Genomic DNA, 16,461 nt, shown 5'->3' on the forward strand with positions numbered 1-16,461 from the left:
AACAGTTCTGTGAAGACCTACAAGACCTTTGAGAACTAACACCTCAAAAAGATGTCCTTTTCATTATAGGGGACTGGAATGCAAAAGTAAGAAGTTAAGACACACCTGGAGTAACAGGCAAATTTGGTCTTGGAATACGGAATGAAGCAGGGCAAAGGCTAATAGAGTTTTGCCAGGAGAATGCACTGGTCATAGCAAACACCCTCTTCCAACAAGACAAGAGAAGACTCTGCACATGGACATCACCAGATGGTCAATACTGAAATCAGATTGATTATATTCTTTGCAGCCAAAGATGGAGAAGCTCTATACAGTCAGCAAAAACAAGACCGGGAGCTGACCGTGGCTCAGATCGTGAACTCCTTATTGCCAAATTCAGACTTAAATTGAAGAAAGTAGGAAAAACCACTAGACCATTCAGGTATTACCTAAATCAAATCCCTTATGATTATACAGTGGAAGTGAGAAATAGATTTAAGGGATTAGATCTGATAAAGTGCCTGATGAACTATGGACTGAGGTTCATGACATTGTACAGGAGACAGGGATCAAGACCATCCCTATGGAAAAGAAATGCAAAAAAGGCAAAGTGGCTGTCTGGGGAGGCCTTACAAATAGCTGTGAAAAGAAGAGAAGCGAAAAGCAAAGGAGAAAAGGAAAGATATTCCCATTTGAATGCAGAGTTCCAAGGAATAGCAAGGAGAGATAAGAAAGCCTTCCTCAGCAATCAATGCAAAGAAATAGAGGAAAACAACAGAATGGGAAAGACTAGAGATCTCTTCAAGAAAATTAGAGATACCAAGGGAACATTTCATGCAAAGATGGGCTCGATAAAGGACAGAAATGGTATGGACCTAACAGAAGCAGAAGATATTAAGAAGAGGTGACAAGAATACACAGAAGAACTGTACAAAAAAGATCTTCACAACCCAGATAATCACGATGGTGTGATCACTCACCTAGAGCCAGACATCCTGGAATGTCAAGTGAAGTGGGCCTTAGAAAGCATCACTATGAACAAAGCTAGTGGAGGTGATGGAATTGCAGTCGAGCTATTTCAAATCCTGAAAGATGATGCTGTGAAAGTGCTGCACTCAATATGCCAGCCAGCAAATCTGGAAAACTCAGCAGTGGCCACAGGACTGGAAAAGGTCAGTGTTCATTCCAATCCCAAAGAAAGGCAATGCCAAAGAATGCTCAAACTACTGCACAATTGCACTCATCTCACATGCTAGTAAAGTAATGCTCAAAATTCTCCAAGCCAGGCTTTAGCAATACATGAACGGTGAACTTCCAGATGTTCAAGCTGATTTCAGAAAAGGCAGAGGAACCAGTGATCAAATGCCAACATCTGCTGGATCATGGAAAAAGCAAGAGAGTTCCAGAAAAACATCTATTTCTGCTTTATTGACTATGCCAAAGCCTTTGACTGTGTGGATCACAATAAACTGTGGGAAATTCTGAAAGAGATGGGAATACCAGACCACCTGACCTGCCTCTTGAGAAACCTGTATGCAGGTCAGAAGCAACAGTTAGAACTGGACATGCAACAACAGACTGGTTCCAAATAGGAAAAGGAGTACGTCAAGGCTGTATATTGTCACCCTGCTTATTTAACTTATATGCAGAGTACATCATGAGAAATGCTGGGCTGGAAGAAGCACAAGCTGGAATCAAGATTGCTGGGAGAAATATCAATAACCTCAGATATGCAGATGACACCACCCTTATGGCAGAAAGTGAAGAGGAACTAAAAAGCCTCTTGATGAAAGTGAAAGAGGAGAGTGAAAAAGTTGGCTTAAAGCTCAACATTCAGAAAATGAAGATCGTGGCATCTGGTCCCATCACTTCATGGCAAATAGATGGGCAAACAGTGGAAACAGTGTCTGACTTTATTTATTTGGGCTCCAAAATCACTGCAGATGGTGATTGAGGCCATGAAATTAAAAGATGGTTACTCCTGGGAAGGAAAGTTATGACCAACCTAGATAGCATATTGAAAAGCAGAGATATTACTTTGCCAACAAAGGTCCATCTAGTCAAGGCTATGGTTTTTCCAGTGGTCATGTGTGGATGTGAGAGTTGGACTGTGAAGAAAGCTGAGTGCCGAAGAACTGATGCTTTTGAACTGTGGTGTTGGAGAAGACTCTTGCGAGTCCCTTGTGGTGCAAGGAGATCCAGCCAGTCCATCCTAAAGGAGACCAGTCCTGGGTGTTCATTGGAAGGAATGATGCTGAGGCTGAATCTCCAATACTTTGGCCACCTCATATGAAGAGTTGACTCATTGAAAAAGACCCTGATGCTTGGAGGGATTGGGCACAGGAGGAGAAGGGGATGACAGAGGATGAGATGACTGGATGGCATCACCGATTCGATGCACATGAATTTGGGTGAACTCCGGGAGTTGGTGATGTAGAGGGAGGCCTGGCATGCTGCGATTCATGAAGTCGCAAAGAGTCAAACACGACTGAGCACCTGAACTGAACTGCACTGATAGTAAGTGTGCAATAGCATTATGTCTAAATATATATATGTGTGTATGTATATATATACATGTTAATTTAAAAATCTTATTGATGGAAAATACTAACTGCTACTTGATAAAGACTCAGATAAAAGCTATACCTTGAGCAAGGACACAAACAAGACTGTAATGCCATTATAAGAGTCTATATTGCTGCTCGTATTTTACTCTTGTCTGATTCTTTTGCGACCCTATGTACTAGAGCCCACCAGGTTTTTCTGTCCATTAGATTTTCTAGCAAGAATACAGGATTAGGTTGTCATTTCCTTCTCCATTGGATATTCCCAACCCAGGGTTGGAACTTGTGTCTCCTGCATTGGCAGGCAAATTCTTTAACACTGAGCCCCCAGGGAAGCCTATAAGAGTCAGAAATTCAAAAGCAGATTAAATTATATGTAATAAAGCCAACCAAGAGACATGGGACCTGGAAACTAAAATCAGGCTCTAAAGTTCTCTCTTTGTAGTTTATTGTATATTATTAAGTGTAGAAAAATGTTATGTCTGTCAAATTTATAAAGTCTCAGGCTCAAAAACTCTTTCATAGACACATGGATACAAGTTCAGTTCAGTCACTCAGTTGTGTCCGACATGGATACAAAGGGCTCCTTTAATGTTTAGCATCAAGAACACCATTCAAATTGCTTGCCTAAGGTATTTCTGTTTAACTGTATTTGTGTACAGTACAGAAACCTTGTCATTATTACTGCTCACAAATTACATACTTTAAGAATCATCAACCATAACAATCTCTGTGTACAAAAGGCAACAAAAGAAAGAATAACATTATATGGAAAGTTGTGTTTAGTCACTAAGTTGTGTCTGACTCTTCTGACACCCCAGGCTACTAGGGTAGCCTACTAGGCTCCTCTGTCCATGGGGTTTCTCAGGCAAGAATATTGGAGTAGGTTACCATTTTTTTTTTAAAGGAAAGCTATAGCTACATAGATTCCAAAATACCCCATAAAGAAGATAATACATGCAGGCACTGTTTAATAGTAGTTTTAATAATTTACCATTAGTTTAGTCACTCAGTCATGTTCGACTCTTTGTGACCCCATGGACTGCAGCATGCCAGGCTTCCCTGTCCATCACCAAGGGTTTATATCTTGTTTCAGCCATATTTTTCATGTGACATCTTGATTTCATCTATTTTCTATATTTTGATTTTGTATCTTATATCTCTTCCAATGGGGGAGAAGATCCTCTGGAGGAGGGAATGGGAACCCACTCCAGTATTCTTGCCTGGAGAATCCCATGGACAGAGGAGCCTGGCAGGCTATGGTTCAGAGGGTCACAAAGAGTTGGACATGACTGAAGCGATTTAGCATGCACGCATGCATTCCAATGGAGGATGAGTTTTCTTTTTTCATTTGTACGTTTTTACTGAGATACTCACCATTTGCTTTTAGAGCTCCCCATCCAGTGACAAACACTTTGCTCTCAGGCAAGGCTTCAAAAGTAGCATCCGGGAGACAGACTCTGTGCACCTCATCCGAAAATATGACAGGGGCGGAGAGCTTCACCAGAGCGATGTCATCATCATGCTTATGGGAAGCATAGTCTTCATGAATGACAACCGACTGCACCTCTTGTCTCATTAGTGCGGGGCTTAGAGTTGTTCCAAAGCTAGCTGTCCAGCGTTTGGGGTTTTTGTACCTGATCACAGATTAAAAGGATTATGGTTGGTTTAGATCATTTCTGATCAGAAGTTGCCCAGGACTCTGAACGAGCATGGACATAACGGTGGGGAAGGGCAAATTGTTTAAAGTGGTAGTTGCTTGGGATCCTCCCACTTTCTTTATCTGTGGCTTCTCCCTGGGACTGCTTTGTTTCATTTTGCTAATAACCCTTCCCCATTCTAAAATAGCTTAAAATCACTCTCCTTGAGGGAAAGTTTGTATTTTTTTTAAAAGAAACTTTATTATCACCGTTTTGGTTGTAAAAGTAATTCAGATTAGTTGATGAGTATACGAGTAAATAAAAATTAGACCTATGTACCCACATGTACACACACATAAGTACTCATATCTGTGCACATAAATGTATGTATATCTATGGAGAGAGAAAAGAGAGAGGGAAGGAGAGAGAGATGGAGCCACTTTCATATTGTTTTCACATCCTTCCTTTTCAGTAAACATTTTATCCAGAATATTTTCCCATTTTATATGAATTTCAATAGGTTTATTGTACCTCTTTAGTATCCCCAAGTGTTCAGTATGTTAAGTCACCAAAAAGCATACAATAATAAAAGCACAGCACCAGATATTCATGTGGGAAAATTAGATGTAAGTTTGAGGGTTGGGATACTATTATCTGAGTTTTATTTTAAGAAATGTACAGTATATTTCAGGAAAACTGGTGTGTGTGTATGTGTTTAACTTTTGGTGATGTTAACTTGTTTTTAAAGTTGAGGTTGTTGGAGAATCTATATTCAGATGGAATTGAAAATATTCTAAGTTTTTCCTATTCTGCAGTAATTATTACTTCTTCTAAGTCTGCTGAACAATTATGTATACCATTTTAAGGTCTAAGATGACCAATGAAAAGGGGATAATAATTACAGGATGTGAAGGTGAGGAGATGAAATTGGTGATCTGTTATATATGGAGAGTTTGGTACAGGTGAGGACTTACGAATCAAAGCAATGAGCAGCAGTCAGAAGCCACACTTTACTAATCAAAGTGGCTCCACAGAAATGGATGCCATCAACTTGCAGGCTGGCTTGCCAAGGCCAATCAGCTTTCTTTGCAACATTACCATAAGCAATTCTTTCCATGGATGGGAACTCCCTCCCTAAACCGCAACCTGTCAGAGGGAATTAGACGGTTATTTCCAGAGTTATAAATGTGTGTGAGTATGCTTGGCACATTAAGACAGAAATGTAACCTTGCCTTACCTTAAAAATTAATCAAAACTGCATGACAGAATAATAATTATTCACACTGAAAAAAGGATTAACTTAAAAAAGTATTTGATACATCTTACAGCAATTTCATTTTAAATATTTTTTCATATTTTCTGAATCACATTTTTATAGGCAGAAATTTACCCGAGTGATTTTTTACAATTTTGAGTGTGAAATGTACAGTACTTATAGCAGAAAAATACCATTTTTACTCTTCTAAAATACTTCTCTAGTGTTACAAAAAATCATTACACTACAATAGCATAAATGTCAAAGTTCACATATTTAAAGTTAGTGGATGTCATTAAATTCTAAGCAAAATCTTCTGCTTTAACAAAATGTGTCAAATAAAAACAAGATAAAATTAAAAGGGATTGTTAAAAAAAAGTCATCAGCAAAATTTTCTTTGCAGTAGAGCAAGTATGTCCATATAGACATTTCCAATTATTAGTAATTTTTCCCCTTGGGGAGAGTTAAATTATGTATCCATTAAAAGATGTTATATACTTCCAGGAAAAAGTTTATATGGGAATAGTGATATTCCAAAAGTGTTTTGGGTTATATTATTTGATTTATGTGGGCTTCCCAGGTGGCTCAGTGGTAAGGAATCTGCCTGCCAATGCAGCAGATGTGGGTTAGATCCCTGGGTCGGGAAGATACTCTGGAGGAGGAAATGGCAACCCACTTCAATATTGTTGCCTGGAAAATCCCATGGACAGAGGAGACTGGTGCTACAGTCCATGGGGTCATAAAGAGTCGGACACGACTGAGCACATGTGCAAGCATTTGATTTATGTACATCTCAATAATAATGTTGAACTTACAGCTGTTCAGGATGTGCTCTGCTTGTACATTATTCATAGCTGTGGAAAAAAAAAAACAAGATAATTGGTCAGCAGTGGAACAATTATAATTTAAATACTCTGTCTACACGACATGAATGTTTCTATTTCGGAGGAATTGAAGAGTCAATAAATTCTTAATTTAAATAAAATTCTACAAAAAGTAGAGGCCTAGACATAGATTAAACTCTTCTTCTGACTATATGTAGCCTCTGGGAAAATCCTGTTCATAATTATAAAATCATCGGCGTGGGGAAGGATATTGTTTGCCATAATGGATGACTACATCTAATTAATTAATCCCACATCAATTTATTAAAATATAAGTTAAACAGAAGAGGGTGTAGGTAGATATCACTACACACCTATCAGGAAGGCTAAAATGAAAAATAGTGATAACACCAAATTTTGGCAAAGATGAAGAGAAATTGGGTAACTCATATAATAGGAAATGCAAAATGGTACAGCCACTCTTAGAAATAGTTTAGTAGTTCCTTTCAAAACTAAAAATGTTTTTATCAACTGCAGTTGTACTCTTAGACATTTATCCCAAAGAATTAAGACATTTTCATGAAAAAACTTGGACATGAATGTTTATAGCAGCTTCATTGTAGAAGCCAAAAACTTGAAACTACCCAAAAGCTCTTCAGCAGAGGAGTGGTTAAACAAACCGGAATGCTATGAAAACTGCCTAGCAATAACAAGGAACAAACTATTGATACAATAAGAAGGATGAACCTCAAGCAAAATATGTTGAACAAAAATTGTCAATCTCAAAAGGATACCAAGTATATAATTCTATTTATGTGAAATCTATAAAATAATGTAACTACAGAGATGAAAAATGGATTAGTGGTAGTTGGGCTAGGTATAGATAGAGGAAATAGGTGTGGCATTAAAGAAGTAACACTAGAGATCCTTGACATTGTACAGTTGAATATATTGATGCTGATGGTAGTTATACAATATGTGATAAAATTGCCTAGAGCTGTACATACAAATCCACACACACATTAGTTCATATATTATTGTGGAATCTGAATAAATTCTGTGCATTGTATCCATTTGAATTTCTTGGTTTTAATGTACTGCATTAAGGAAGGCTGGGGGAAGGGTGCAAGTGCATGAGATTTCTCTATTAATTTCTTTGCAACCTCATGTAAATCTATAATTATTTCAAAATAATAATTTAAAAGCCTATCAAACATGCTGGTAGAAAGTCTGAATTATCTTTCTCTTTTTTCTGTAGAAAATAATATAAAAATTTTGATGTTTGAAGAGTGTACAGCAAAAAAAAAGAGATAAGGGAAAAATAGTAAGATATTACAGAGAAACATGAAGTAACTAACAAATAAAAAAAGGATGTTTTTAAACAGCCCAGCAAATAATGTACTGAAGCCCTAAAAAGACATTTTTCCAAAGAAGACATACAGATGGCCAATAAACACATGAAAAGATACTCAACATTGCTTATTATTAGAGAAATGGAAATAAAAACTACAATGAGGTATCATCTCCCACCAGTCAGAATGACCATCATCAAAAAATCTATAAACAGTTAATGCTGTAGAGTATGTGGGGAAAAGGAAACTCTTGCACTGTTGGTGGTAATATAAATGAACATAGCCACTATGGAGAACAGTATGGACATTCCTTAAAAACAAACAAACAAACAACAGACGGATGGATAAAGAAGTTGCAATGCACATATACAATGATTACTCAGCCAGGAATGAAGGAATGAATTTGAATCAGCTGAACTGATGTGGATGAACACAGAGCCTGTTATACAGAGTGAAGTAAGTCAGAAAGAGAAAGGCAAATATCATATATTAACGCATATATATGGAATCTAGAAAAATGATTCTGATGAACCTATTTGCAGGGCAAGAATAGAGACTCAGACATAGAGAACAGACTTGTAGACACAGTAAGGGGAGAGGGTGGGACAAATTGAATGAGTAGCATGGAAACATATGCATTATCATATTAAAATAGATAGCTGTGGGAAGTTGTTGTGTAACACAAGGAGCTTAACCTGGTGCTCTGTGACAACCTAGAGGGATGGGATAGGGTGAGGGGTGGGAGGGAAGTTCAGGAGAGAGGGAACATATGTATACTTATGGCTGATTCATGTTGTTACATGGCAGAAATAAACAGAGCATTGTAAAGCAATTATCCTCCAATTAAAATTGATTTTTAAAAAGCATTCTTTTTTCTGAATTACATGATATTTAGATAATTTTTTGATTTGTTGTCATTCCTTTCCTATTATAACTAAATATTCATTACCCAAAACAAAATTTAGTTGAAGGCTAAACTCAAAGCTTCTCCTTGAGCTTTATCATAATCCTGGAAAAAATACCTTTAAAAGACTAAGCTTAACAGATTTCTGCTGGACTCAAGATATTCTCAGATAACTCTTTCAATATTTATGTTTTGGAGCCATTTGTGTGTTTAGTTTCCAAGCTCTCTTTTTTTTAAAAAGACAAGTTAATCAATTCTCCAACTTCTCAGGATCAACATTGTTAAAGATATCAAAGAAAATCCATTTAATGATACTTTACATTAATTTGCTTGTTCTTGTACATTTCAAAATGTTTACGTTTTCCTAAAGAATAAGTTTCACTTATTATTTTCATTTTGCGAAACAGGAATCGAGACACAGAGGTCCGACAATTTATCGAAGGCTACAACTTTTGCTGCTAGGGCATAGGTCTTCTGGTTTCAAGTCTTGGTTTCTTTTCACTACCACCTACAGTCCTTCCTAGTGTGCATTCCATGCATTTGTCTTTATATTATATGTATTTAAATGAGTTCTCTTACCCTATAAAATGCGACTTTTGGTTTTTAAATTATATATATATAACCTCTTACTTTCTAAAGCATAGTTGTAAAACTCTTAGGTGAGAAAAGGAAGGATTCCAGGTTCCTCAGTGTTCTGTGGTATCCGTTAATGTTAAAACACTACTTTTGTTTCATGCTTACTTTTTGAAACCTTGAGTTAGTTTACAGAGTTAAAGACAGTGTTTTGCAAATACTCTGTTCCTGTCCTGTACTGAGTTCTGTGCTAATCTTCTGAAGGTGATTACATCTACAGAAGACACATTTCCTGTATTCAAGGACTTACCACTCTTTTGCAGAGAAGTAAATTTTTAAAAATAATATATGAATTAATTTTCAAGCACCCTGATAAGGACAGAAGTGTCTCAGGATAAATTATGAATCTTAGGAGACCTTCCCATGGGAATGAGGAATGTCTTAACAGTAACTTGCTTAGACAGGCAACTGAAAATCTTTGGATGGATGGATCACCAGCAGATGCCTGCATGGACCAGTCCCCCAGCCCTGATCCAGCAACTCTGTATACAACTTAAATCCACTAACATCACAGAGTGGGGGTAAGACTGGGGGGGACAGACACAGAAATGAGGCAGTTTCAGTTTCTAACAGTTGTCTTAATGGGAGGCCAAAATCTAAATTTTTTGAAATTAAAATTTTGTACATACCTCCACCTCTTTAACAAAATGTTTCTTTCAGAAAATCTTGTTTTGCTGTCTAAACCCAATGCACTGAATTCAGAATCTACCCTGTTCTATTTGCACGACTAGCAGAACTGAATGCTGAACATCACTTACAGAGACTTCATGTCTTTATCTTCAAGCTGTTTTTCTTCTTTAGTCAAATCCACAATGCTTTTCTCCTCTTCAACATATTATAATATATCTGTTCTAGCCCTCTAAACAATTTGGGGAAAAAAAGTACCAAGAGAAGACTTATTGGTAACTTGTCAGCTTATTAATCTCATTTCACACCTTAGTCTGGTAAAATATGAACATTTCAAAGTTAATTTTTAGAAGGCTAACAGACAAGAAAGCCTTCTTCAGCGATCAATGCAAAGAAATAAAGGAAAACAACAGAATGGGAAGACTAGAGATCTCTTCAAGAAAGTTAGAGATACCAAGGAAACATTTCATGCAAAGATGGGCACAATAAAGGACAGAAATGGTATGGACCTAACAGAAGCAGAAGATATTAAGAAGAGGTGACAAGAATACACAGAAGAACTGTGCAAAAAGATCTTCATGACCCAGATAATCATGATGGTGTGATCACTGACCTAGAGCCAGACATCCTGGAATGTGAGGTCAAATGGGCCTTCGAAAGCATCACTACGAACAAAGCTAGTGGAGGTGATGGAATTCCAGTTGAGCTATTTCAAATCCTGAAAGATGATGCTGTGAAAGTGCTGCACTCAATATGCCAGCCAGCAAATCTGGAAAACTCAGCAGTGGCCACAGGACTGGAAAAGGTCAGTGTTCATTCCAATCCCAAAGAAAGGCAATGCCAAAGAATGCTCAAACTACCACACAATTGCACTCATCTCACACGCTAGTAAAGTAACGCTCAAAATTCTCCAAGCCAGGCTTCAGCAATATGTGAACCGTGAACTTCCTGATGTTCAAGCTCGTTTTAGAAAAGGCAGAGGAACCAGAGATCAAATTGCCAACATCCGCTGGATCATTGAAAAAGCAAGAGAGTTCCAGAAAAACATCTATTTCTGCTTTATTGACTATGCCAAAGCCTTTGACTGTGTGGATCACAATAAACTGTGGAAAATTCTTGAAGAGATGGGAATATCAGACCACCTGACCTGCCTCTTGAGAAATTTGTATGCAGGTCAGGGAGCAACAGTTAGAACTGGACATGGAACAACAGACTGGTTCCGAATAGGAAAAGGAGTACGTCAAGGCTGTATATTGTCACTCTGCTTATTTAACTTATATGCAGAGTACATCATGAGAAACGCTGGACTGGAAGAACCACAAGCTGGAATCAAGATTGCTGGGAGAAATATCAATAACCTCAAATATGCAGATGACACCACCCTTATGGCAGAAAGTGAAGAGGAACTAAAAAGCCTCTTGATGAAAGTGAAAGAGGAGAGTGAAAAAGTTGGCTTAAAGCTCAGCATTCAGAAAATGAAGATCGTGGCATCTGGTCCCATCACTTCATGGGAAATAGATGGGGAAATGGTGGAAACAGTGTCAGACTTTATTTTTTGGGGCTCCAAAATCGCTGCAGATGGTGACTGCAGCCATGAAATTAAAAGACGCTTACTCCTTGGAAGGAAGGTTATGACCAACCTAAATAGCATATTCAAAAGCAGAGACATTACTTTGCCAACAAAGGTTCGTTCTAGTCAAGGCTATGGTTTTTCCAGTGGTCATGTATGGATGTGAGTTGGACTGTGAAGAAGGCTGAGCACGGAAGAATTGATGCCTTTGAACTGTGGTGTTGGAGAAGACTCTTGAGAGTCCCTTGGACTGCAAGGAGATCCAAACAGTCCATTCTGAAGGAGATCAGCCCTGGGATTTCTTTGGAAGGAATGATGCTAAAGCTGAAACTCCAGTACTTGGGCCACCTCATGCGAAGAGTTGACTCATTGGAAAAGACTCTGATGCTGGGAGGGATTGGGGGCAGGAGGAGAAGGGGACAACAGAGGATGAGATGGCTGGATGGCATCACTGACTCGATGGACGTGAGTCTGGGTGAACTCCGGGAGTTGGTAATGGACAGGGAGGCCTGGCGTGCTGCGATTCATGGGGTCGAAAAGAGTCAGACACGACTGAGCGACTGAACTGAACTGAACTGAAGAGTAGTCTTCAAATTATAATAAGGTTTGTTTAATCTCAGGCCCCAAACATTCATCACCTAGAAATATGTCTGTTGTAAATGAGATGGTGTCTTTATGCCTGAGACAGGTACTATCAGGGTGTGTCATTTTTCTTTTCCTTTTATTCCCTAGGCCAGTCCTATCCTACATGCCTAGAAAAGGTTATGGGAGTACAAGAAAAAATATCAGACTTCTTTTCACTGGAGCCAAATCATGCTATACCTCACATACTGTGATATCTGTGTGCAGACCATTCTTACATTTTGAATTCAGATTGGAGAGAGTATTGCATCAAAAAGACCCAAGCATTAAGTATTACTATATTAGTAGGAGAGAGTAGATTTTTATCACATGCATAACTATTTCTGCTTCATTGATTACATTAAAGCCTATGGCTATGTGGATAAAACAAACTGGTAAATTCTTCAAGAGATGAGAATACCAGACCATTTTACCTGTCTCCTGAGAAACCTGTATGCAGGACAAGAAGCAACAGTTAGAACCAGATATGGAACAACAGACTGGTTCAAAATTGGGAAAGGAATATGTCAAGGCTATATATTGTCACCCTGATTGTTTAACTTCTATGCAGAGTATGTGAAATGCCAGGCTGGATGATTCACAAGCTGGAATCAAGATTGCTGAGAGAAATATTAACAACCTCAGATATGCAGATGATACAACTCTAGTGGCAGAAAGTGAAAAGGAACTAAAGAGCCTCTTGATGAGGGTGAAAGAGGAGCATGAAAAAGCTGGTTTAAAACTCAATATTCAAAACACTAAGATCATGGCATCAGGTCCCTTCACTTCATGGCAGATAGATGGGGGAAAGTAAAAACAGTGACTGATTGTATTTTCTTGGGCTCCAAAATCACTGTGGATAGTGACTGCAGCCACTAAATTAAAAGATACTTGCTCCTTGGATGGAAAGCTATGGCAAACCTAGACAGCATATTAAAAAGCAGAGACATCACTTTGCCAACAAAGGTCCATATAGTCAAAGCTGTTTTTCCAGTAGTCACATACAGATGTGAGAGTTGGAACATAAAGAAGGCTGAGTGCCAAAGAATTGATCCTTTTGAATTGTGTTGAAGAAGACTCTTGAGATCCCTTGGACAGTAAGGAGATCAAACCAGTCAATCCTAAAGGAAATCAATTGTAAATATTCACTGGAAGGACTGGTTCTAAAGCTGAAACTCCAATGTTTTGGCCACCTGATGTGAAGAGCCACCTCATTGGAAAAGACCTTGATGCTGGGAAAGATTAAGGGCAGGAGGACAAGTGGGCAGCAGAGTATTAGATGGTTGGATGGCATCACAGACTCAATGGATATGGATTTGAATAAACTCTGGAAGATAGTGAAGGACAAGGAAGACTGGCATGCTGCAGTTCATGGGGTCACAGAGAGTTGGACAAGACTTAGCAGCTGAACAAAAACAACAATGGTTAATTAGTCGAAAAAATTCCACTAAAATATTTTTTAAAGAGTAAGACATACTACTCTATTTGGATTATCATGTTATCCTTGTTTTACAATTGTGTCCATACTAACCAAAGGAAGTGTTGATTGTGTGGAGATTTGTTTATTATCAAGTAAATAAGAGACTTACAAATAAAAGTGATTTAATTTTATGGTTAAATAAAGATTTCTCTGTAGCTGAGAAGACTGTTAAAATGATAAACTGTAACAAAGAAAGAAAAATGGTATTTCTTGCCTTTAAGATAGGGCAATGAAGTATCTATCTTCAAGAAGCTTTCATTTAATTTCAACTTCTGATGCAAAATGCTATCAGCTTCTCTTTTTATTGTGTCTGCATTGTTAGAGGTAAACTGAAATTTGAGCAATACGTTTATTTTCAAACCATTATTACTTGGCCTGAAAAACAAAAATATCAGAATAAATGAGTGAGGATGTAGCATAGTAATTACTATAACTTATTACATAAATATAGTTATATATTCAAGAAAATACAACATAAATATTTTATACTCTTCGTTGTCATGGATGTTTTCCCTTTATGTATCATATAGGTGTTAATACCTGAATTACTCCTGGTTTGTAAAACTTGATCATATTTAGGGAGGGGAGAGTATCTGAAAATGGTAAAATCTTTTTTTTTTTTTCTGGACAAATAAAAGCACTTGTTAAATTAATCAAACTTGTATTTTATTCTTGATTTAAAAAATCCATTATATTTGTTTATTTTTTAAAATGTAAGTAAAATTGAGAGGAGGTTTTAATGATTGTAAGAATCTTTAACTGAAATACAAAACACTTTAAAAGGACAACCAGTAGAATATATTTCATCACTACCCAAGTTACAGCACTCTCTCCCTAAATGTACTCTGTAAATGAGAAATAACAATTAAATGTAATAATATTAAATTATTTTTACTCTCAGTATATTTTAATTTTTTACATCATATCCAGAAAGCAAATAATTAAGAAAAACTAAATAATACAAAGTTGCCTTTTCATCAAAGTAATTAGCTATAATTACCTAACATTGAAAACATGAGACTTGATGTAATGATGATTTAAACTGGATCTTTGAAATATCTCATCTATCTGAGAAAAGAAAAAAAGAAGTGTAGAACTTTGTTAAATATGAATTTTGCACATTTCAGTATATTACAAAAATGCTTGTATAAAATGTACAGTGATTCAAATAGCATTTACTTCTAAGTTTGTTTACAGCTATGCCCAGAAAGCTCATTTGGGCATAATCTCATCATAAAGGTCATCTCTGTAACTGAATGTTGGTATTTGAATAAATTATCACCTGGTCAAAGATGAATGATAAAGTGTCGTATGAAGTCACATATTTCAACAGCCAGTACAGAGACGGAATTTCATTGAAAACTTGCTATGAATGGACTTAACAACCACTATCATTCAAACATAATTATCATCCCCATGAGTGTGATTAAAAATAAACTTTTTAGGCTTTGGTAAAAATTTATAGGCTGTGTTTTGAAACTGTGGTAAATGGGGAAGAGGAGGAAAATGTGTATTTTGGGGAACACTTTTTAAAAATTAATTTACTTATCAAGAAAAAAGCATCAAATCTTTACCTAGAATCATATAACAAAATAGTATATATTCTGCACCAATTTTTCTTTCCGCCTAAGTATTTTCTTAGGATGTATTTTTGGAAAGGCACACCAATCCCGCTCAGTTGCATCCTTCGACTCATCTCATCAGCTTCTGCTTTTGGTTGGGAAAGATCGAAAGAAGTATTTCTAAACGTGGCAAAGATCTGCCGTTTTTGGTCAGTGCTATATTCTGTAGAATCTGTGTATAAACTGAAGTCTTCAGTGAAAGAGCTAGTGTGTGTGTTTCTGTGGTATATTTTCAGGACTAAAATGTTCAGTATAAGTTGCCTAATGGGAAATGTATCAGGTCATGCACACAGTAAGAGCTTACTATATAGTGTGTGGTAATGTTTGTACCTAACTAAGTTATGTCTCCAGATAAATCTAATATATTTTTGTGTGTGTGTATTTGAGCTACCCATTTATCTCTTGGGCTTATGTTGTTCAGCATATGGTACAATTATCCTTTCTCCAATGTATTGTTCCAATCTTCCTGAGACAGTTAGAATTGCCAGGATTAGCAAATAAAAATGTAGTTAAGCTTTAATTTCAGATAAACAATTATTTTTTTAGTATAAGCATGAAATATATACTCAGGAGAATCTGAAATTAAAATCTAACTGGGCATTCTTTGTTTTTCTGGCAACCCTAACATAACTGCAATTTGGTATGTTCTCAAATTGCCTCTTATTATAATTTAAACTCCCTCATAATAATATTATCAAGGTAGGAATGATAGCAGAGAAGCTCAGACTTACCTCACTACTGATTTTTTGTTTCAGGTCTGTCCTATTTTTTGAATGTTCCACTGAAAAATCAAGATTATATTCAATACTAGGGATCTGGAAGGAAGTTTGGTAATAATGAACCTTCTGATCTGGAAAGGAAAACAGAAATGGATCCTTTGAGTTCTGTAACTATCAGAAGGAATGATATGCAGAAAACTCCTGTAACTGACAAGTTGTTGGGAATTAAACACAACAGCTGTAGCTAACACTTCCTTTAACTCTTTATTAAGATCATACCTTCTCATAGTCACATGGTTGTCAGTTGTATCCTGACACAATTACCACCTGTTAGTGGTAACTTATAAATTTAAGTTGTTAATTAAATAATAATAGTAGACTGTATTATATTAAAAAAGCTGACCTCAAAGTTAGAATTGCTACTAAAATAATATTTTGCTCTCAGTACATTAAATATTATTAAACCATACAATAACATATGTTATGACTCTACTGCACTGTTTGAGAGAAAATATTATATGAACCAAGCAAAATTTTAAATGCTAGAAGTAATTTTTACACATAAATGTTTATATTTCCCAAATGTAGATAAATTTATGCAAATAAATATCTAATTATACAAAGTATATATACATCTATATAAACTATTATTGCAATGAAAATTACATTTG

The 16,461-nt window shown here is 36.7% G+C and overlaps 1 protein-coding gene across 1 annotated transcript in view; it reads right to left on the bottom strand.

Moving 5' to 3' along the window:
- Positions 1-16,461, bottom strand: part of LOC102279830 (transmembrane protease serine 11G) — a 46,172-nt gene that overhangs the window by 3,811 nt on the left and 25,900 nt on the right. The window contains exons 4-9 of the mRNA XM_070371890.1: positions 15,803-15,921; positions 14,450-14,517; positions 13,664-13,824; positions 6,254-6,292; positions 5,158-5,329; positions 3,921-4,180 (exon numbers count right to left, since the gene is read on the bottom strand). Coding sequence (XP_070227991.1) covers positions 3,921-4,180; positions 5,158-5,329; positions 6,254-6,292; positions 13,664-13,824; positions 14,450-14,517; positions 15,803-15,921 — 819 coding nt within the window. The remainder of the gene's footprint in view (positions 1-3,920; positions 4,181-5,157; positions 5,330-6,253; positions 6,293-13,663; positions 13,825-14,449; positions 14,518-15,802; positions 15,922-16,461) is intronic.

The sequence above is a fragment of the Bos mutus genome, chromosome 6 (assembly GCF_027580195.1).
Source record: "Bos mutus isolate GX-2022 chromosome 6, NWIPB_WYAK_1.1, whole genome shotgun sequence".
NCBI classification, from domain to species: Eukaryota; Metazoa; Chordata; class Mammalia; order Artiodactyla; family Bovidae; genus Bos; species Bos mutus.